This window comes from Siphateles boraxobius, unplaced genomic scaffold (assembly GCF_051911475.1).
Source record: "Siphateles boraxobius isolate OS27281-9 unplaced genomic scaffold, OSU_SipBor_1 1, whole genome shotgun sequence".
Lineage (NCBI taxonomy): Eukaryota > Metazoa > Chordata > Actinopteri > Cypriniformes > Leuciscidae > Siphateles > Siphateles boraxobius.
The window spans coordinates 13,446,290-13,469,666 of NW_027508699.1; the positions used below are offsets into that span (position 1 = coordinate 13,446,290).

Genomic DNA, 23,377 nt, shown 5'->3' on the forward strand with positions numbered 1-23,377 from the left:
AATCATCATTTTCACAAAACACTGGGCACAAAATTCTCAAATGTTTTCACTGTAGTTCATACAGCCAACTAAAACTTTAAGGAAAAAACAATTGCAGCTCTTTTTATTGGTTTTACAAAAGTCACATTAATTGGGGTCCTATAATGCCCTTTTATGAAGTCTTGATTTTGTTTTTGGGGTGTACTAGAATATTCTTTCATGCTTGAATGTTCAAAAAACATATTCTTTTTCACATATTTTACATTATTACTGCTCCTCTCTCCCAGTCTGTCCCGAATGCGTTGTTTAGTTCCGGTTTTGATGAAGCCCCTCCTTCCGAAATACAAAATGTGCTGTGACTGGTTAGCTGGACCAGTGTGTTGTGATTGGCAGCGTTTAGAATGTGTTCGGGAAATATCCCGCCCCTCAATAACTGCGAGTTCTGCTCTAGTGTAAATATAAAGGATGGTGGCGATTTCAAACCTGTTTCAGACCCTCACAATATTAACAAACTAGAAGAGCATCCAGAACGTATTTCATGCACAGACTTTGTAAGCACTGATTTCACAGGACGTTTCAGAGTGGAATGTTTTTCTTAAACTGAACATGAAACTGAAAATACTGTCAACAGCCAGACACCGGCCTTTAAAGATAATTTGGAATTGAAGTCAACATACACAAATAATAAAATGCAATAAAAGCAACACTTAAAAGTTTATTTTGGATGTTTTCTTTCCATTAGTTTGAAACTACAGCCAAATAACAACAAAAGCCAAATAGCACAAAATCTCAAAGATCTCAAAGATGACTGTGGTGTCTCACCTTAAATAGGTGTCTTTTCGCTGTTATTTTAGTATAATTAATATAGTATATCGTATTTATCAGTTTTAACATTTTCCTTTTAATTAATTAGTTTAAAATTTACTAAGTTTGTTATGTTTTTTTTTTCATTTTTCCCCCCTAATGTTTCTATTTAGCTTTTATTTTTATTTCAGTTTAGTACTGTAATGTTCAAGTTCTGTTCTGTTTCGTTGTCCTGTGTTTCCGACTCTTTTCATGAATCGTTACTTGTATATTTCAGATGTGTGGTGTTCAATAACAGAGGTGTATCAGGTGAAAAGTTATTGGTAAGAATGATATTTTTATCTCCTCTACGTTCTGTTTCGTCTTACCTTGTTCAATATATCCCAAAATGTATGTAATGTTAAGCTTTGGCACAGGTTACACACATTGCTGTCACCATGAATATTTGCAAATATATGAAGTATGAGTTATTTAAATTAAAGTTACGTAATATTTGTTGTGCAAACACATCCCGTAAACTAGACCCCTGATAAAAATCTTTCCTTTCCTTTGACTCATGTACCTCGTTGGAATTCAGATGATAATGTTATTCCGTGTGTGTTTGCAATTAAATGAGGCTTAAAAGCCTTGAAACGTGTTGGGAATGTGTTCATAAAAACCTTTGCGGAAAACCTACGGAAATAATCTTGAAGGACAACCTACAAATATGTTTTTATTTTATTTAGAAAAAATAGTGGTTAAAGAAATACACAATTTTAAGTAATATTTTCCATGAGTAGCACTTAAGGTGCAATAAAAGTCAAAAGTTTAGTCAGAGACTACCAACACATCACAATACACAATCAGTAAATCTCATTAATATGCTTTAATAATACTTCAAATTTCACCATACCTTATATTATCTTAATGAAAATTGATTTGTCATTGAGTGCACTCAGTACAAAATTAGTTCTTTGGCATAAAATAAACCAAACATAGTATGTATTTTATGCTATAGTATAGCATATTCTGTTTTTAATTAGTTTAAATAAAATATCAAACTGTTATCTGAAATTTCAGCAGATGCTTTTCAATTTCAATAATATGTTATTAAAATTGGAAAAATTAATTATGATTTTTTTTCTTTATATTACCCACATTAATACATTCAGGTTGTAAGATTCCATAAGCATAAATGGATCATGTAAGCTTTGGTGTTTGTGTGTCTATGGTTAAAGATATATACGCTCTCTATTATGGGTCTTATAACCATTGTCCATTGTACTCTAGACGCCTAGGACTTATTGTGCAGCCAACACAGAGGATCTGGAGATGGTCATTGAGCATGTCCAGCAGACCATTGACAATGCTCCACTCATGGCGGCTGGGGTTTCTATGGGCGGGTGAGTTTAACACACACACACACACACACACACACACACACACACACACACACACACACACACACACACACACACACACACACACACACACACACACGCGCGCACACACACACGCGCGCACACACACACACACACACACACACATATTCTCTCTCTCTGGGGTTTATCCTGCCCTTATAAGGGAATTAATCACAGCTACTATGATCACTCATACTAGGCCACTCTAGCTCTATTTTTCCACTGATCCAAACTGTATAGCACCTTTAATTAAATAGAAAGTTAGCATGCAGTTGCCTGTGTGAAATACAGTACCGTTTACAAGTTTGGGGTCTCTTATGCTGATCACGACTGCATTTATTTGATCAAACATACAGTAAAAACAGTAATATTTTGAAACATTATTATTATTTAAAATAACTGTATTTATTCCTGTATTTATAACTGTAAAATGTTCCTTTTTGATATATTTTAAAATGTAATTTATTCCTATGATGGCAAAGCTGTATTTTCAGCATCATTACTCCAGTCTTCAGTGTCACATGATCCCTCAGAAATCATTCTAATTGTCACGTTCTCTTTGGTTTGTTCCAGTTACTCTTAGTTTATAGTTTCCCTTCCATGTCAATCACTCCAACGTTCGTCGGAGGGATCAGAGAGACCAATCTACTTCGGGAGAAACTAAATGAGCCAATTTACATTGGCATGCGATAATTGTGCCAGCTGCTTCTATCACGCAGTGCGGGTTTATAATGAGCAGCAGGTGCAACGCATCTTTGCATTTTGCTTCTGAGCCATGCTGATTCATGTTCTGTTCCAGCAGTCTTACTTCTAAAGAACAGACAACCTTTCGAGTGTTCTTTTTGGAAGAAGCCCTCACCTTTGTGTTGGTGTCACTGCGCGCTACAGCAGGATCACCTCAGAAAACTAAACAAAAAAAAAACAGCTGTTTTCACAGCTCTGAGCATGGCGGTTCGGTTGAGTGCCTCAGCAGATTGCACTATTTCCCGCTGTTGGCCGCGGACTGTGCGCTTCAGCACTAGGGAGAGCAAATTTTCCTAAAAGAGCTTACACGAGTGTAACATTCCACATGTGCTTCTGGATGCGGTCGTTCCCTGTCCTCATGTGACGGCCACAATCACTGTCTCACATGCCTGGGCTTAAGCATGCTGATACTGCGTTCTTGGGTGGTTCATGTTCATGTTCTCTCAGCAGAACTGCCCCTCAGTCTGCTTGTCGCCAAGGGCGTCATTTCCCTGCAAAAAAAAAGGGGGACCCCGCCACAGCCAGCCTCCCTGTGACGTTAAGTCTCGCAGGGAAACGACTCCGTCTCAGCCGCCGAGTTGGCAGTGAAAAATCACCTCTGAGACGGGCGACCCGGACCGGGATGAAGCTGCTCTTTACCCGGAGGAGGGCCGGGTGTAGAATTTAACAATTTTTTTCCTCCTCTGGCAGCTCAGCCAGCTGTAGCCACATCAGACTCGGCTATGCGATTTAGTTCACCCGGAACCCTCCCAAGTTCAGGGGCATCCGGTTCACCACAGTGATGGCTACTGGTGCTCCTGTCTTACGGGCAGAGATCGAAGTCCGACTTGCGAAGGACGAGATCGAGCCGGTCCCTCCCAGCCAATATGAAGTCAGGGTTCTACAGCCCCTACATCCCGGGCAAGCTCAATCGTGCAGCCGACGAGCTCTCACAACAGCTTACGCTTCCAGGAGTGTGGCGACTCCATCCCCAGGTGGTCCATCTGATTTGGAGGCGTTTCGGGCCTGAACAGGTACATCTGTTTGCCTCCCCGGACACGTCACATTGCCAGTTGTTCTTTTCCCTGACCGACGAAACCCTCGGCACAGGTGCACTGGCACACAGCTGGCCCCGGGGCCTATGCAAGTATGTGTTTCCCCCAGTGAGCCTTCTTGCACAGACCTTGTGGAAAGTCAGGGAGGATGAGGAGCAGGTCCTGTTAGTGGCCCCCTATTGGCCCAACTGGACCTGGTTCCCAGAACTAGTACTCTGAGGAAGGACCTGCTTTATCAGAGACGGGGCACCCTATGGCACCCGCGTCCAGACTTCTGGAAGCTACATGTCTGGTCCCTGGACGGGACGCAAAGGTTCTAGGCTACCAACCCAGGCGGTGGTAGACTCCATCTCTTCTGCTAGAGCCCTCTCTACGAGGTGCCTCTATAGATTAATGTGTGGGTAGGTCGTGCAGGTCGTGGCTTCCGCAGCGTTCTCCTTCCCCTAAGAAGTACACGCTTTCCCAGTGTTATCCAATGTTCTCACTGAGTGGATCTTGTGGAACATCAGTGGCCAGGACCAAGGAAGCTTCTGCACCTAATAAAGGGAGAGAAGTGAGGCTTATGCAGGGCACTGGAATGGCCAACAACATAGCGTAATGGTAGAGATCCCTTTTCTGTCGGATCCCTCCGATGAACGTTGGAGTTACAGACATGAAAGGGAACGTCTCGGATATGTATGGCAACCCACGTTCCCTGAAAGAGGGAACGGAAACGTTCGTCCCGTCGCCATGTTGTTCTACCATCGCTGCAGACGGCCGGGTCCCTGGCTCGGCTCCTCAGCGAAAACCAAAGATGCGTTGCACCTGCTGCTAATTATATACCCGCACTGTGTGATAGAAGCAGCTAGCGCAATTATAGCATGCCAATGTGCATTGGCTCGTTTAGTTTTTCTCTAAATAGATTGGTCTCTCTGCGAAGATCCCATATCTGTCGGATCCCTCTGATGAACGTCTCCGTTCCCTCTTTCAGGGAACGTCGGTTACCATACGTAACCGAGATAATCAGTGTCAAGTATTGTCTTTGTGTTGGAATGCAAAACGATTGCGTTTATACTCCCATGTTGTATCTTCTTTGTCGACTTTTCGTTTTTGTTTTGTTAAAGTAAAACTGCTGCAATTAAGGTAAGTTACACGACAACAATGTACTAAAAATGGTTTTCCTTTGCTATTTTTGCTTACAGATGACAACATTGTCAAAATGATCCCAAAAACGACTAAAAACGCTGTATTATTAATGCCAGGCCAGTAGTTGGCGATGTCACTTTCTAAAGAAAAACTATTCGCTTTATTGACTGAACACAGAATACACATGTACATAAAGTCATTGTTTTCACAAATTTGTGTTTTTGTTGTAAAAATGAATGGCCAAAAAAAATGCATTAAAAGTTTTCCGTTTTGAGCTGAAGATGGTGTTGTGAAAACGGTGCCTTAGATTTGCATGTCCTCTTCCTCGGTTGCCTCACAGTGATACTAAGTATGCATTTACACGACTACAATGTATTACAAATGGAAAAGTTTTTCCTTTGTGTTTTAAGCGTACAGACGCCAACATTAGACGGCAAACTAGCATTTTGAAACCCTTTTTCAATAGTTTGCGTTTTTAGGCCCCGAAATAAAGTTGTCCTGTAAATGAACGATCAAAACGCATAAAATGTTTTCTGTTTTTAATTGAAAGCGGTGTTGTGTAAACGGCCCTTATTATGCAGATTTGGTTTTCAAGAAACATTTCTTATTATTATCAATCTCAAAAGCAGCTGTGCTGGTTAATCTTTTTGTGAAAAATATGGTACACTCATAATAAATGACATTTTCCCTATTTTTCTTATGTAATGTTTTTTGTGTATTTTTTTTTAATTTGAGCATTATTTCTATATCCCTGAACTATTAAACTTTTTTTCTTTAGATGGACAGAACTAATGTTGTTCAATATGTCATGCAAATATGCAAAGAGGAAAATAACAACATACACAACTGAAGTTTTGCTGTTTCGATAATAAGCATTATATAATAATAATTCCTAACTTATATTATAAAGTGTTCCCGCTTCATGATTTGCTCATGTATTTATTTCCCTCGTCATGTGATGCAGATGAAATTTCAGCTCTCAGACTCCTCCACAGCTTCATTTCACCCTAGGCTTCTAAGTAAAAGTTGAGTCAGCAGTATACTGCTCTAATCCTCTCCGTCTTACAGAAAGAAAAAGGTCAGCTTCACACAGCTTATGCCTCAAAAATGTAGCAGCTGTATATATAAATACATATATATATGGGGGGGGGGGGGGTAATTTTGCCAAGTAAGATAATTTGTTGAACCTGGAACAACATTCCTGTCCTTAGATTTAGTCATAACCATTTCCCTATCTTTAAACCTATCCCTACCCATATCTTATCCATAAAATCAGAAGGAAATGATATGTGAATAACACTGATGTAGAAGCACCTAACCCTGGTTGTAAGACTAAACTACACATAAACTGAAAACTTTCCTCTCAAATCTGATTGGTTGATTGGAATGTTGTTTCAGGATCAACAAAGATGTTGATCCAGGAACATGTTGTACTTGGTGAAATCACATTCACCGTGCGGGTGTGTGTGTGGGTGTGTGTGTGTGGGGAGGGGGGAAGTGTTTAGTGCTGGTGCTGGTAAACCCTACGCTGTGGGGGAAAAAAAATTTTGGACCCCATGAGGAAACAGCTTATAAATTATGTTTTTTGATAATGCAAAAATACATAAAGTTTTCTTTCGTTTAGGGGATGGAATTTGGTTTGTACAGAATAAAAATCATTATGTGAATGGAATGACCCCATAAAACATGAAAACACAACATGTCTGTGTGTGTGTGTCTGCGCGCATTCCTGGATACATTACGACTCATGATTGCATGAGCATGTTTTCGCTGCTGTGCTGTTATCGTGTCACTAAAATCTCTTATCTTGACACCTGACAGGATGATGCTGGCGAACTACGTGGGTCGAAAAGGCTCTGATGTGCGTCTGAAGGGTGTGGTGGTTTTTTCGGCAGGCTGGGATGTGTTCGAGTGTACGGCTTCACTGGAGAAGCCCTTGGACCGCTTCCTCTTCAACTCCTACCTTACCAGCTGCCTGCAGGCATCCGTGGACCGGTCAGTGGGGTCAGAGGAGGATAAGTCCGGCTTAATTTACCGTAGTCTAGTGTGTGTGTGTGTGTGTGTGTGTGGTGCCGTCACAGAGGACGTTGTCCCCGACTGCCCCCCTTTTTGGTTCTGATCTCTTTTTGAATGCTACCAAATGTGCCAAATGAGATTAAAACTGAATTTGTTACGTATTTTGCTGAAGTACAAAGAGTTTCAGAACAGGACTTAGAAATTAAATGAACACTTTGCACATATATGGCTTATTCTACGTCATTTAACTCTTAATCAGCTTGTCAGCAATACAAAAAAGTTTTTCACACTTTGAAACAGTGACATTAAAGGGATAGTTCACCCAAAAATTCTGTCATCATTTACTCACCCTCAAGTTGTTCCAAACCTGTATGAGTTTCTTTCTTCTGTTGAACACAAAAGAAGATATTTTGAAGAATGTTGGTAACCAGACAGTTGATCGGCGCCATTGACTTCTATAGTAGGGGAAAAAAAAAATGTTTTTGTGTACTATCCATTTAATTGGTTTTCACTACAAGTAAGTGACAATACATCTATAGATAAAGAACCTTTTCTTTTGCTGCCGTCTTGATTGGTGGACCAGGGATGTTATGATTATGGAGGCTCCGCCTCCAAGCCCAAGGCATTTGGTAACTGACAATTGTCTACTCTGCCTATAGGTCGCTCCAGCCCTGGCTATGACTGAAATAGAATATCATACTACTCATACTATTTCTGTAGTATTCAGTATACTCTGCATAATATGCAAATTTTCCATATATAACCAAATTACCCTCTACATTTGCAACAAAGCACACTGCGCTGGGTACAATATCCCACAATGCAATGCGCTCGTCTCGACCTGCCAATTGCAGTATTACGGATCAACCAGAATTAATATCAACCACAAATTTGACATCTATCTTCCTTTATTTTTTATTTAATCAGCCACACATTTCTACATAAATTCAATTAAAATGCAAAATACGGTTTGACACGGTTTTGGTATTTTTAAGAATTCGTATGCAGTACACCGTGTTTTTTTCCATGATTTATGTGAATAATATCTTTAAGTTTTGATGAAATGTAAGTAGCAGCAGATGTTTTTTGTGTGTGTTATGATGTACATCTGAGTGAAACATTGAGATTGGATTTTGAGATGTGGGAGTCCGGTGTAAGAAAAGTGAGGCATATAAGCAGACTAAACGTTTAGAGAAGTAGAAGTCTAGCTTAGGTCACCAGAGAGAAATCGTCTGTTTCACCTTAAGATCCAGTTATGACTTTAGTGATTAAACATTATGAGGTAAAAATGGATGGATAAAGCAGAGCTTTAATTATAAAATGAGAGTTATGAATACTTCTTGTTATATGGAGATTATCCTAAAACTAATTGTGACATTTTCCTCTCTTCTTTTTTCCTCTCTTTTTTTGCAGTCACAGAACCATTCTTGAAAAAAAATATGATATAGACCATGTGATGAAGGCGAGTCATTCATTCTAAACTTACACACAATATTGTTTCACGTTTTTGTTATATAATGTTAAAGTAATAGTATTAATCCTTGCTCGATCTGTTGTTCACTTCAATCATGCATTTCACAGGCTAAAACAATCCGAGAGTTCGATGAACGTTTCACATCCATCATGTTCGGTTATCCATCCAATGAAGACTACTATCGAGACGCTAGTCCTATTCACAACATCAAGTCTGTGCAGGTGCCAATGCTGTGCCTCAACGCAGCTGACGACGTCTTTTCCCCCAATCATGGTGAGTCCACCAGATTTATTAGGGTTGCTTGAGAGATTTTAGCCGTTATAAAGTGTGTGTATTTTTCAGAAAATCTGCACGGTTGTGACATTGAAGTTTAGGGCTGAAGTGAACAAATCAGCCAGTTGAAAAGCTCATAACTTTATCCCATCCATGTTTTTCTTCAGCCATTCCAGTAGATGCCGTGAAGCAGAACCCCAATGTGGCCCTCCTCATCACATGTCACGGCGGCCATATTGGCTTCCTTGAGGGTCTGTGGCCACGGCAGAGCACTTACATGGACCGAGTTTTTCAGCAGTTCACCAAGGCTGTGTTTGAGAACGGCAGCGGTCTTAATGATCTCCACTGACCCTCCCTTTCCATTATTTCAGTCTACAGCCATTAGCAAAAAAACAACAACAACCAGTATACATTTCCAAAGTGAAGGGCACAGGTTCACTTGAAGGCCAGAGTTGTTTTTTCAGTCAGTTCATTTATTTATTTTGTTATTGTAGTAGTTTTAAGCACATCTCTTTTATTTGTGTTCATGGAACAGACCTTGCACATGTTCCATCCGTTCATCCGTCCATCCATTGGTGCACTTATTCATATGTGACTTGCATGTCTGTGTATGACTCTTGATTATGTATTTTTAAATATCCGAATCACTCATTAGGGGATATTACTCTGTATTAATCCACATGAGGGATGATAGTGTCCAAAAAACATGATTAATAGCCTATTGAAACTTACTGAGACAATGTCACAGAAATATCCAGGTCAAATTTCACCGCTAAATCAGAATAAGAAAAATAATTTTTTTTTTAAATATATTATGTTTGCATATAGAAGATGAAGCCTAATTTACTAAGATTATTTACTAACACACACACACACACACACATACATATTTTCATGCAAAATAAATCACATTCTCATTACTGTAATCCAGTAAAAAAACAAATGATTATTTTTGAACATAATGTCTTATAAAATCACAATTAATTACCTTAAAACAGGTAAAAAATTACTTTGCAAATGCACATTACAATTTAAATGTAATATCATTTTTGCTTTTACAAAAAAAGAAGATCTTTGTCACATTACGGTAGCATTAGGCGTTTGTAAGATTATGATAGAAATGCTAATGCAGAATTAAACAGAAATTGTATTTATTTTATAGGCATGAATTGCTTGCTTATTTTTAGATAAAAAAAAGATATGATAATATTTAAAATATCAAAATTAAAAAAAGTAAGAATCTTGATTTGTTTATTTATTTATTTTTTATTGAAAGATTAGCATCACCTCATCTCTGGGTACTTCAAGCGGTAGAAATATTTGAAATATTTTAGGCCATTTTGGTTTTAAGACTGATGGCCACTCAGAATGAATTTGATTAATTGCCATATTTAAATTAATCCAGACAAGTTCATGTTCTTTATGCAAAATTCCCAGACATGTTTGTTTTTGATGAGAAACTGCACTACAGTAGAAATGGTTGTAGCCATGAATGTTGGTGGGCATATGTGCAGTTGTTATGCTAAGTATAAGATTTTTTTTTCAGAGATTTTACCTAAACTATTCAAAATCTAGGACCTAAGTGAAGAAAAACAGTCACTTAATAGCTGCACATTTACCTTAGTCAACGCCTTATCAGTTCTTCCCAAGTGTTAAGAAAGGAAGATTTAGCTATTATTGTCTGTATAGTATCAATAAATTGAAGTGTGTAAGGCCAGTTGAAGTAGAGACTTGTCTCCATGTATTTATAAAGTATATATTTCCAATTCTTCACTAACTTGATGTTTCTTTAATGTATCTTAAATAGCTTTGTAGCCCTCAGGGACAAACCCCACTTCTGATATTTTTTGTTTGTGTTTCCTGCTAGTTTGTGTTTTTTAAGGCAAGAAAAGATTGTATCATATCAAAGTTTTTATTTTTCACAAGAATGTACCGCATGCACTTTTTTTCTCATTCATTACTGTTTTATTTGACACTGACTAGCTCAACATTGTAAATGAATCATATTTTTTTGACTAGGAATGTACAAATAGCACTATTTATAGTTGAAGGCACCAAACCTGTGCCCCATGATTAGTTAAAGTGTGTTTTCTTGGACCAGACAGACGTGGCTTCGAGGATTCTGTGAAAGTGAAAATGACTTAAGCTACTGTTTGTCGAAACTAAAATATGCTTGCTTGGACTATACTTCAGGCTCAAATGGCTCTTTACATGATGGTGCATTGAAATCCTATCAACAGCTCCTTAAATTATATAGAAAATGGGAGCGAGAAAAAACAGGAGCAGTTATTATTTGTGTGTAAATGACAGGAATAGTTCGACCCAGGATGGATATATGTATGCCATTGCGATGGCAGCAATTTTTTGATTTTATAAACGGTACCCAAATATAATTGTACATAAGGATTTTCAATGAGGAATGTTACTAGACGTTAGTTATTGAAATATCGTTCCTATGAAAACGCCCAGCCATGTGTTTTACATTGACCAGTCTGTTTTTATTACGGTGCTGCTTCATATTGCGCATCTTATCTGTCAGTGCTTTGGGGCCGCAACTGCTCCTGCGGACTGTAAAAATGCTTTCCGTCCATCCTGTTACTAAATAGCATGTGTCACTGTTTTAAGTGTCTTGAGTAACTGTACCAACATGCATCACATAAAATGTAGCAGAACATAAATATTTTTCCATGAAGATGTCTATCCTTATAAATATTTATACAAGGATTGTGTATTTAACATGTGCAGCAATAAGATTTTAATATAAGACATATGTCAATGTAGAATAAATATATGAACATGTACTTGTATGGATTCCAAGTGCATTTGTGGTCTTAAATAAATTATGGAATTTAGTCATATTTAAAGCAATATGTTAGTAATATGGCAGTTATTTAATTATAGCCTTTTGTACTGATATTGTAATACCAATAATAATTATTAATATAATTTATATTATTATATAAATTATATAATAATTATAATAAATATATAACTATACATTATATAAAAATAATAATGAATGGCACTGCCATGAGTATAAAGCAGACATTGCAGGTCCATTTTTATTAATTTTTTTCCAACAATGTGTCGGCTATTTACCCACTTCAGGAAGTCAAAGTATTATATTGTTTCATTTAAATTATTTAAGTTAAGTTTTTAACTTGAATAGAGTTTAGGTGAAAGGAGCATATAAAGGGGAAAAAACACTGGCCTGAGGATTGATCCCTGTGGGACTCCACAATTAAGAAAATATACTAGAGGACGAGTGATGACCAGTACAAACAGTGAACCACCTGTTAGTCCAATTGGATAGGAACCACTGTTGTACCGTGCCAAGAAGTCCCACTGATATCTCCAAATGTGTCAACAGGACCTCATGGTTGACCAAATCAAATGCAGAACTCAGATATAATAGGATGGCTTTAGATTTTTTTTTTTTTTAGATATGGTGACACCACAGCATATTTCAGGCAGTTAGGGGTGGAGCCAGTAAGCTGTAGTTGATGACCAATAACAGGACCAACGTGTCAATGATTTGTCTAAGGAAAAAAGGCGGGATAACATCCTGGGGACATATAGTTGACTTTAGGTGACCAGTAATCTCCTTACATAAAACAAATCAATAGGCTCGAACTCTGACCAAATGGAAGAACATAGTGGAACGTCGAGCAAAGTGCAAGATCTCAGATGTCTAGTCTACTTAGTCTAGTCTTAAAGTTAAAATTAAAATTTCCACTGTGGGGCTGATAACAGAGCTCTTTCAAATGTAATACAAATGTGTCCCTCGTTACCTTAGACTGTACAGACGTTATGAGAGTTGTGAGACGTTAGTGACCGCGTTATGGCGAATGGTCAGTTATTTTAATCATTTATTTTATCAAGCACAATTGGACACTTGTAATCGTGCCATGCCTCAAGTGGAAATATAACTGGAACCATTCCTTGCCGTTCTTAGAACCATTAGACCCAACGGTGGAAAATCAGCTTGATGCAGTCAACACAGTTTGAGAAAATGAAATGAATATGCCGTAGTTTCTTTTTTTTAAATCATCACAAATGTGCCGCCTGAACAGATGTGAGCTTGACATAATCTAAATCCCTGCTGATAAACTTCAGATGAGTCTGTTTCATACAGACATTGTTTGGAAGAACTTTGGCCCACATTCCTTACCAAGTCCTTTTCTGTTTGAAATCTCATCCAGACTAGAAAGTAAACTGCTAAAATAATGACTGTATATCATATCTAGCAGTCTGTTAAATTATAATCTCATTATAAACAGCCAGATGGAGTAGTTACCAAGAAGATGAGTAGGCGATAACATTAATAGCAAACCATTATTTGGTTAACATGTTCACCTGAGACTGTCTATGTAGGCTACAACATAATAATTCACTAAAATTAAAGTACCAGAAATGTACAATAAGAAAAATATGTTCTAAGAATGTTTTGCTAATGTTCCCATTAAGTTATATTTAAGCATTCCAAAACTAGATGTTAAACTCAAACTAAAATGTGAAAAATGTTAGACAATCATCCAACTAAAATGTTTCAGAAAAAAACGTTCCCTTTTAGCTGGAATTGTACCATATTTTGTGGACTTGTACTCTGGCAATACTATGCTTTCTGGACAATGGTATTCTTTGAAATACTTAAACACTATGGTACATGGTCATGTAAACCATTAAGTTAAAGTACCGTGGTTTTATCATCTGATACCATTACTATTTTTTTTAGTAATGAACAGTTACTGTATCTCCAAATCATTTAGGCTTATATTACTTTTACTGCATAATATTCAACCTTTTATTATTAGCCAGGATGTCTGTCTCTAACAGAGCATATGTCTGCATCACAGATGTACCAAAGTGAGGAAACTGTGTGTTTGGGCATGCAAGTAGGGCATCTATAGGCTCTTCAAACTGTACCAAAGCATCAAAACAAAGACTGCCAGATTTATTTATAAATGACTTTATGGTTTACACTTCACTTGAACACTCACTCTAAAACCACCCACATGCTTTCACCCACAGCAGTCATCGGAGTGGACTGATAATGTGTCATGCTGCTTTGATATGGTAAAGTTCATTGCATCTTGGGTTGAACCGTGGACTGATTTTATATGGAGTCCCACAATATTTAGGGCAGAGGTGACTGTATACAAGGTTCATTATTGGTTGATGATTTGACACAGCATATGTTGAACTTTGTTATGTAAGCTGCCAGCTGGGCATTATAAACGTGTCAAACCAGTTAAAATCAATAGAAAAACACAGTCAGGTATTACTGCATTGCATTATTATGATTAGGCTATATAAGAAATATATCACATGTTGTTCATCTGTTCCATTTATACAACAAAAAAGTTAATGAGTGACATTTTGACATTTAGGATGCAGTCACACTGCAGGTGAAATACATTGTGCAGGTGAAATGCAGTCATCTCGACAGCAATGATATCCGGAAATCCACGTGAGGGATGCAAAGGTGAACGGCTCACAGGGAACGTTTTCAGACCTAGCTAAAGTTCTGGCAAGGCTCTCCCAAAGTTATGAGCTAACATTCTTCCAGTGATGTTTATAGTATGTTCATTCAGAGTTATTTTGTCTTTAATAATGTTCTCAAAATGTTTGCACAAAAATGTTTTACACATATTTTAGTTGCACGTGTTTTTTAGAATGTTCAAACCTAATATTCCCATAATGTCGGCAAAATGATCTAATGGAACGACCCCTTAAAGGGTTAGTTTGACCAAAAATGTAATTGAAAAACACTTTAAAAAAATGTAATTAAAAAACACCCTCATGTCGTTTCAAACCCGTAAGACCTTCATTCATCTTCGGAACACAAATGAAGATATTTTTGATGAAATCTGAGAGCTCTCTGAACCAGCCATAGACTGCAATGTAATCACCAGTTTCAAGACACAGCAAGATAGTAACGACATCGTTAAAATAGTCCATGTGACTACAGTGGTTAAATCTGAGTGCACTTTTCTTGTTTCTTGTTGAAATTTTTTAGTATGAACACACTAATCATTATTTATACAACAAAATGGCTTTGAATAGCGTGCGTAAATTGGGACGCTCCTTATATAACCTGCAGAAATAGAAACTGAAAAATTCCCACTACGGATACACAAAATGACAGCCTGTCTGGAACGCACAATCAATCACAGAGTGAAACAGTGAAAAGTCCCAGTACTGCGGTTAGTGATCGCTCAGCCAATCAAATTTGAGGATCGGATCTCTAGATTATTTAGAAATTCTATGTTGTCATTTGATTTAACTGTCTCACATCAGTCCACAAGAAGAACATCATATAAGGTTGAAAAGGTCACATTATTAGTTGAGCTTTCTAAATTTTTGTCTGAAAGACTTACACAAATAGAATAAGATTGAGGATAACAGTTTATTACATTATTATATCTCAACAGCAACAAGAACATGTTTCTGAAATCAAATGCTTACTAAACCAAAGCCGGCCAGTAGATCATGAGGTAGAAGATTTCAAATGGTTTGGTGCTACATATGTTCAGAATATTCACAGCTGACAGGAAAGATGCAAAGATTGTGAGAAGCAAATTGCATAATTTATGTGCACATCAAATTATCTACAAATGAGACGCATTCTAAAGGTTGTCCAGTGGGTATTTGGCTTTTTTCATCGTTACAATCAGTATCATTATTGGACCTGATGCATTTTTTTAACTAAACACAAATAATGTAAACCATATACTTAATTTTCCAGTTAGGTTACATCAGTTAATTTCTAATACATCATCTATACATAGTTTCAATGGAAGTGTGCAAAGCTTTTGATGACTAATTCAAGGACTTGACCTAGCAAGACATTCCTGATATTTCAATGATTATCAGTCCAAGAAGCTTGTTCAATAAATAAAACCATCCCTTGAAAAAGGAATCCATTTTTCTAATTTTAAATAAATCACCCGAATCAGAAACTAATGGGTCCTAGGTAGATTCTTTGTGCCATGGAAAAATAAAAGAATGCATTTGATCTGTGACACATGAGGCTCAAAGTGACTCTTCAGTAAAACTAGCCAGAACCCAAAGTGACAAAAGAGTCTGTCATATATATTAATATTGGCATTTCTTAAAATGTAAACAAAGCTTTTCTTTTAACATCCAAACAGTCATAAACACCTTACGGAACATTCATATTCTCAGACATACCATATAAGCTAGCTAGCTAGTCAGCCATCCTTATAAAATTGGCATTGTCTTTCCTGTTTCACTGATTGTAATTGTCACTTTTTGGAGTGGAGTTTGGGATTGTGTCGTCATCTTAAGGCATTTACAGTGTGCAACTCCAAAACATTCCCATCTACTTCAAAATAAGGAATGTTTCGATGAAATATGATGATTAATAATGACCTTTTAACGCATAATGGTCATAATGAGGTGGTTAATACGTCAGGCATGATGTACCAACCAGCATTTACAATCATGAACACCGGCACACATCGGCTGTTGCAGGCTGGAATCGAGAAGATCATAAATAGATTTCTTTAGATATAGCGAATGTTGATATCTGTAAGTGAACTTTGTGGGTTCATTGAAACATCCGAACTTTTAATGACTGACAACTCTGAGGAGCAAGGAATGGGTTATTTGGATTACGTCAGGTAATATCTTTGGCAAGATAAAAGATTTTTAGTCTTTTCACATGGGTTGGGATTACCCAATGAAATTCTCCCAAGACTACACACCTAAAAGCATCATGTGTTGTCGTGTGAGCTTCCATCTTGAGGATGGTAGATGGCGTTGATGATGAGAACTACATCAAGCAGGCAAAAAGAAAGAAGAGCAGTAGTAAGTCCTTTTGTCTTGAGACAAAAAACCCTGAGATTATATATATATATATATATATAGAAGGACATATCTAATGATGTCCTTCGCATTGTCCTTGCGTGTTAGGACATGCAAAATCACCAACCAACAATGTTCTGAAAGCTTCTTCAAAATGTAAAAAGAAGGAAAACACACGAGGCAAACGCACAACATCTGTATCCAGCACAGTATCTGTCACGTGGACATTTCTTCAGAGTATCTATCCCCAAACGTCGTCCGAGGTAGTGCCGACTGGAGAGTCTTATTTATTCTCTTTATAAGCAGTTCGAGAGTTATGATGCTGAAAAACATCTTCTCTGTGGCTAACAGTTGAAGGGAAATGGAGATTAGATATGGCGGCCTGTGAGGAAGTAGAGGGGACGGTCCTCGCTGCAGTTGGCCGTCTGAAACTCATCTCGCAAACGAAACTGCCACTCATCCTCCAGCTCCAAACGCACAATAGTCTGACGCAAGGAGCTCCGGTCCTGACAGATCACACACAGCGTGGCGCCTGCAAGATGAGTGAAACAAATAATGATGTAAAGCTTCTTATAGGACCTCATCATGCTTAGAGAGGTGTGCTATTATTATTATAACAGCTCTGAATTTTTAATTGTAAAAACAAGGTTTTGTTGTTTGAAATTTGAGAAATTAATACTTTAGCTAAGATGCATTAAAGTGATCAAAAGTTACGGTAAAGACATTTATAATGTTACAAAAGATTAAAAAAAAATGCTGTTCTTTTGAACGTTTTGTATTCATCAAAGAATCCTGGACAAAAAGGTATCATGGTTTCCACAATATTATTAAGCAGCAAACATTTATAGTAATAATAAGAATTGAGCAGCAAAACATCATATTGGAATGATTTCTGAAGTATCATGTGACACTGAAGAGTTGAGTAATGATACTAAAATTCAGCTTCGCCATCACAGGAAAAAGTACATTTTAAAATATATTCAAATAGAAGTTTTAAGTTGTAATAGTATTTCACAATACTCACAATACAATAACATTTAAAAATGTTATCGACATCAAACTTTTGAATGTTAGTGTATGTTGGTGCTTTTGTTCTTTTTTTTTTAAATACTTAAAGGTATAGCGGAGGATTTTCTTTTTCCGGGTGGGTAGCCTATACTATTGGTCCACCTAAGTGTCAATCATTCTGGTGATATGTTTACATAAGGCCATTGTAGGTGCTCGTCCCTATGTAGTTTTCGCTTTTTGCGGATGCGCACTTTCAAGTGTATTATGTGTGATGAGTTACAGTTTCAGCCATTCCTTTGAAAATGGCTGAGGGTCGAAAGAGAAAAAATGTAAACGAAGTGTATGATAAGAAGAGAAAGGCCGCAGAATATAGAAACAAGACCAGAGTGATTTTGGGTGAATATTTCACACGCTGGCGTGCGCTAAAAGCACAGGTTGGGCTTCCCACTGATCCCGCAGTCGCGAAGATTCTAACGTTACTAGACAGGTAACGTTTGTCATGCTATTTGGAGAAATCCATTTAAAATCACTGCTAGTAAAAGTTATAAGCTATGAGCGATGTTAGCTATGATTAGCGATGCTAGCCCTGGCACAAGTCATGTACCGCGTAGACACTGTAAACATCTCAATTTGTCTAAAGTAGCCTTATGACCAAATGGTAAATGGTATCACGCTGAAATATTCTAAAACCTTGTGTGTTCATTTTCGATAATTACAATGTGTTCACCTAGTATTTATTACACAAATGCAACAAGCTACTTCTCCATTGCATATCATGTCTTGAGTCCTCGGTCACTCAATCTATCAGTATAATAAGTAAATAAAACACGGAAGGGCATTTGACATTTTGTCTTGCATGAATGTTTTTGAGTTAGTTTATAATTTAATAGGCGTTCCCTCTCGGGAGCAAATAGAGTGTTGCACAACCTGTAAGTATGAATAATTATTGATGTAAATATTTTGTACCGGGTGTTAAAAATACGAAGTTTTGTGTTTTATATTGTGTAAGTTTCCGGCTAACCTGCTAACTCACGTTATTGCTCTCTTACTGAAATACTTCTGAAAATCAGCTGAAATTTCAGAGCTATGGGCCACTATTACCTAAAATTGTCTATTAATGCAGATTGTCTGTCGTTCTAACTACTTTGAGTAAAAATAAAGGATGGAGCAAGATTTGTTTTACAAGCATATTTGTTACATCAGCGCAGTGCTCGGCTAACGTATGCACTGATATTGATACAGTTTAAACAGTTCTCACGTGTGCACTAGAATAAATTAGAAATATACACAACAGTTTGTTGATGGACATACACTTAAAGATGTAAAGATATGAGATGTTTATAACAATATTTTGAGATGCTGTTAATGCTGAGGAATTACAGTTGCAACATCTCATAATGTACATCAAACTAAGTAGCGCATCACTGAGAAACGTCCTGCTCAAGTCCTCCTTGTAATGGAGGTTTGGGTTGATAACTAGTTCTTCCAGTGTTTCATCATCGGACTCGCGCTCGGATTGATATGGTAAAATCGACGCCATTGTTACTATCTTTACAGTGTGTACAATTGCTGAGCTTTAGAAAGAAGCCCCCGGAGTTATGATAATGGGTGTTGTTTCCAACATGCGCTGTAAGCAGTAGATCAATCACAACAGACTGGGCCATCGGACCAATCACAGCAGAGTAGCTTATGGAAAGGAGGGATTTAGAGAGACTGAATCTCCGGACGAGTCGTTTGAGAATCATTGAAAATGTGGTGATGTGCAATGTATATTATGAGAAAACTCACCTTTGGGAGACATTCAAAGCAAAATTAGCAACCTTTAAAATAGCATAATAGGGGCACTTTAATCTTTAGAATATTTAGTATATTTCAGCTGTAAGGAACCCAGCCTCACCTTTGAGGAAGTTGAATTTCTTCAGGAGGCTTGAAACGACAAAGGAGTCACACAAGTAGAGTAGCAGCCCACTGAAGACCACGCATTGATGATCCACATTCACAGAGTGAGGCCGCGAGCTCACGTAACACACCTGAATCTGTAAACACAAAGAAAACATGACAACTGAACTAATATGCACAACAGAATCTGCTTTCAGTCAATAGTGCATCTCCAATTCATGCTTTTCATTTCCTGACCAGTCAATGCTTATTCAATGATAGTTAACTGTTGTTTTATGAAAAAGAGCAGCATGAAGTTTCTTCAGTTTTATGAAAAAATAACAATAACAGCACACAGGTTTGGAGAGATATTTAGGCAAGTAATTAATCAAAACATGTTCATTTTTGGGCGAACAAGCCCTTGAAGTGCGATATTCCGTGTGATATTTTTACCTTGGGGCCGAGGTTGAGGTAGCCATCTATGGACAGCACGGGGTTAGCGCTGTTACAGAGGGCCAGAGGAAAGAGACGGGGGCTGCAGGACTGCAGAAACTTCTCCAGCAGGAACTGAGCCGGCGCAGATAGAAGTGTGTGTTCACTGTCCGGAGCGCACACATACTGAGATGCACACACATGGACCGGGGTCTCAATCCTCTGCAGGGAAAGAGACGAGGAGGAAGAGGTTGTTTTAGAGCTGTTAGTCTCTTACAATGGTACTGTTCTGCACAAACAACTGTTTTTAAACCCCACAAAATGTGACAAATAAAAAATGATAATATAATATAATATAATATAATATACACACTAACATCCAGTTGTTTGGGGTTGGTAAAATATTTAAAATATTTTTGAAAGAATCTCTTCTGTAACCAAGGCTGGATTTATTTGATCAACGTTCAGTAAATACAGTAATACTGTGAAATATTATTGCAATTTAAAATAAGGGTTTTCTATCAGAATATATTTTAAAATGTAATTTATTCCTGTGATGCAAAGCTGATTTTTCAGCATTGTTACTCGTCATTGTCCCATTTCCTTTAAAATCATTCTGATATGATGATTTACTGCATATTTCTGCACATTTCTTATTATTATCAATGTTGTAAACAGTTGTTCTGCTTAATATTTCTGAGGAAATGGTGATGCATTTTTCCCAGGATACTTTACTGTCTTTACTGTCACTTTTGATCAATTTAAATCTAAACTGTTGAATGGTGGTGTAATATAATAAATTACACATACCTATATTTAATTATAGAAATTGCACAAATGCAGGAAAACTTTGTGAATGTAAATTTTAGGGAGATATAAAGGTAAATTGTTTAAGTTGGCATGTTCAAAATGGCAGCAACAAAATGACAAATGGTTTTGTAGCGTCCACTAGTGAACGTATAATGTAACTGCAGTTACCATTAACTCTACGCTAACAAGCTAATATTAGTGTTTTGTAGGCAATATAAGTTTAAAGTGGCCTTTCTGTTCTGAAGGGATATTATGAAGCTCACCATAAGTTTGGGCTTGATGAGGAAGTCTTTATGTCCTCCGATGGGGATGTGTTTCTTCATGATGCTGAACTGATTGAACCGACAGAGCAGAAGACCACTGCTGTTTGCCCTTAGGTTGAAATCCACCTCTTCACATGTGAACCTACATACACAAACACACACGTTCAGTTCAGACTGTCAGACTCTACTTGTTGTTATAATTCACAAGAAGAAACACGCAAAAATTCTGTGTCCGTACTCAAGAACTACATGCTCTTCCCCCTCAGATTGCAAACACTCACCGGTTGAGGTCATACTGGACGTTCTGAGTGAGGTCAACGTTCAGCATGATGAGGTCATGCAGGTGACAGCGAGAGAAAGGGATTGTGGGAGCTTGAGAAGACAAACTACTGCTCCATTTCCGCAGGCCACACATGGCATACAGAGAGATCTTAGGAGTGTCCTCCATGTGCTGTAGGACGCTCTTCAGTGACACGTTCATCACCTCACTGAGGGAGAGACATGGATGTTAGACAATGAAGACATTCTAATTAACCAATCCGTACATGCATCCATCCATCCATCATTCTATACCTGTTGCCCTCAGGTCCAGGCTGATGGGCGTTCCACAGGACGCAGGAGTCATCCATCATAACTATGAAGGGCCACACGTCCTGTCGTTTGACGCCCTGCTCCTCTTGCCTGTTCCTCTCCAGCTCCAGGTTGTGGTAGGACAGTTCCTTGATCATGAATCGAGCCGCTCCTGAAACATCACATAAACACCATCAATCACAAAAGGAAGGAACTGTGTGTGTTATAGACAAGCTGAATTTTCCAATACAAAGAAGAAACGCAGCTGTGACCAATACTCACCCACTCCTGAGTTGTTGAACATGGCGGGCAGCACTAGAAGGATATGGTTGGGCCAGTATTTCCTGTAGAGGGGCATTTCATATTGCTTGACCACCAAAATGTGCAGGTGCTCGGCTCCCTCCATGGCATGGTAGATGTTGAGAAGCCCGTGCTCCTGGCGGCCCGTTGTGGGTGTGAAGATTGGACTTTTCACCAAGCCAGACTCCTGAGTCGGCAAACAGAGTAGCATAGTCACTTTAAGACTCGTGCAATATGTTCAGAAAACAATGGAGAAAAAAAACGGGAGTGATGACTCAGCAACCCCAGAATTTTGTGCATTGCTCAGGTATCCAGGTGTTCCTTACATCAGGATGTATTTCTAAATTTATTTTGTACTGACCATACACTTGTCTTTATAATAATATATATACTGTATAGACATATACACACACACACACACAGTACTTTATATATACATATATATACTATATGGACTGTATATACACATAGACACACTCATATATATATATATATATACACACATATATATGCTAAAAATTCAACTTTGCCATCACCGGAATATATTAAAAATATATATATTAGCTTGCACCCCTTAAAGGGACAATAAACAACAAAAATGAGAATTATGTCATCATTTACTTAGCCATATATTATTACAAAACTTGTATGCTCATTTGATTTTACAAGACAGAACAAGTCATATGCAATACTTTTACGGAGTTTTTCTTTTTTGTCGTTTTTTTGTGTGTCCTTTTTGGAGCTTGACAGATTTCTCCTCACCGAAAACACAGCACACAGGTTTTTAACAACAACATGAGGGTGAGTAAATGACAGAACTTTCATTTTTGATTTAAGCGACTAACCAAATGGCAAAAAAGCTATTGATTTGTTCTGTGTTATTTGTCCCGCTCCTCTTTAACAAGTACACTAAGCGTGTGTCTCTCACCTTCTCTGAGAGCAGTGGGAGCCGCATGCTCTCTAAGTGACTGCCCTGCTGGCTGAAGACAAAATGAGGCTCTTTGGCTTTAGGAATGATAAAGTGCAGCTGGACTTCCTCTCCCAGCATAGATGAGCAGAATGTGAAGGCGTGGAAGGTGCATTCGGACAGCTAGAATCAGACACGCAGAACATCAGCCATATATCTTTATAGACATGCTATTACTTTATGATCCATCATTTTATGTAAAAACATGTAAATACATGTTGATGCGTCACACGATCGATCGGATATGTCCTCACCTGAGCGGCAGGAGCAGGCTCGCTGTAATGGTGGCACTGCTCACAGTGGTGAAATGCATTGTGGGCCGCAAACAGGCTGAGTCTTACAGACACTGTGTTTCTCTTCGGTGGCTCATCTTCTGCCTCTACTCTTTCTATTTTAACGCCTGTGTTTCATGTGCAGATGCAAAACAGCACATGATCATACTTGTACAATATTTTCAAGCTGCTTTGAAA

At 37.9% G+C, this 23,377-nt stretch overlaps 2 protein-coding genes across 3 annotated transcripts in view; one reads left to right on the forward strand and one right to left on the reverse strand.

The window, feature by feature from the left end:
* The window catches only part of abhd3 (abhydrolase domain containing 3, phospholipase), a 31,769-nt gene extending 20,119 nt beyond the window's left edge, over nucleotides 1-11,650 (forward strand). Inside the window, exons 4-9 of the mRNA XM_077216276.1 lie at nucleotides 1,061-1,106; nucleotides 2,053-2,165; nucleotides 6,908-7,081; nucleotides 8,516-8,564; nucleotides 8,684-8,849; nucleotides 9,017-11,650. Coding sequence (XP_077072391.1) covers nucleotides 1,061-1,106; nucleotides 2,053-2,165; nucleotides 6,908-7,081; nucleotides 8,516-8,564; nucleotides 8,684-8,849; nucleotides 9,017-9,198 — 730 coding nt within the window. The 3' untranslated portion in view covers nucleotides 9,199-11,650. The remainder of the gene's footprint in view (nucleotides 1-1,060; nucleotides 1,107-2,052; nucleotides 2,166-6,907; nucleotides 7,082-8,515; nucleotides 8,565-8,683; nucleotides 8,850-9,016) is intronic.
* A 3,594-nt stretch (nucleotides 11,651-15,244) lies between these two features.
* The window catches only part of greb1l (GREB1 like retinoic acid receptor coactivator), a 63,999-nt gene continuing 55,866 nt past the window's right edge, over nucleotides 15,245-23,377 (reverse strand). For both annotated transcript variants that reach the window (XM_077216392.1, XM_077216471.1), the window contains exons 26-34: nucleotides 23,162-23,307; nucleotides 22,869-23,030; nucleotides 21,923-22,127; nucleotides 21,644-21,812; nucleotides 21,352-21,558; nucleotides 21,071-21,212; nucleotides 20,019-20,219; nucleotides 19,585-19,723; nucleotides 15,245-17,211 (exon numbers count right to left, since the gene is read on the reverse strand). In XM_077216392.1, coding sequence (XP_077072507.1) covers nucleotides 17,048-17,211; nucleotides 19,585-19,723; nucleotides 20,019-20,219; nucleotides 21,071-21,212; nucleotides 21,352-21,558; nucleotides 21,644-21,812; nucleotides 21,923-22,127; nucleotides 22,869-23,030; nucleotides 23,162-23,307 — 1,535 coding nt within the window. In that variant the 3' untranslated portion in view covers nucleotides 15,245-17,047. The remainder of the gene's footprint in view (nucleotides 17,212-19,584; nucleotides 19,724-20,018; nucleotides 20,220-21,070; nucleotides 21,213-21,351; nucleotides 21,559-21,643; nucleotides 21,813-21,922; nucleotides 22,128-22,868; nucleotides 23,031-23,161; nucleotides 23,308-23,377) is intronic.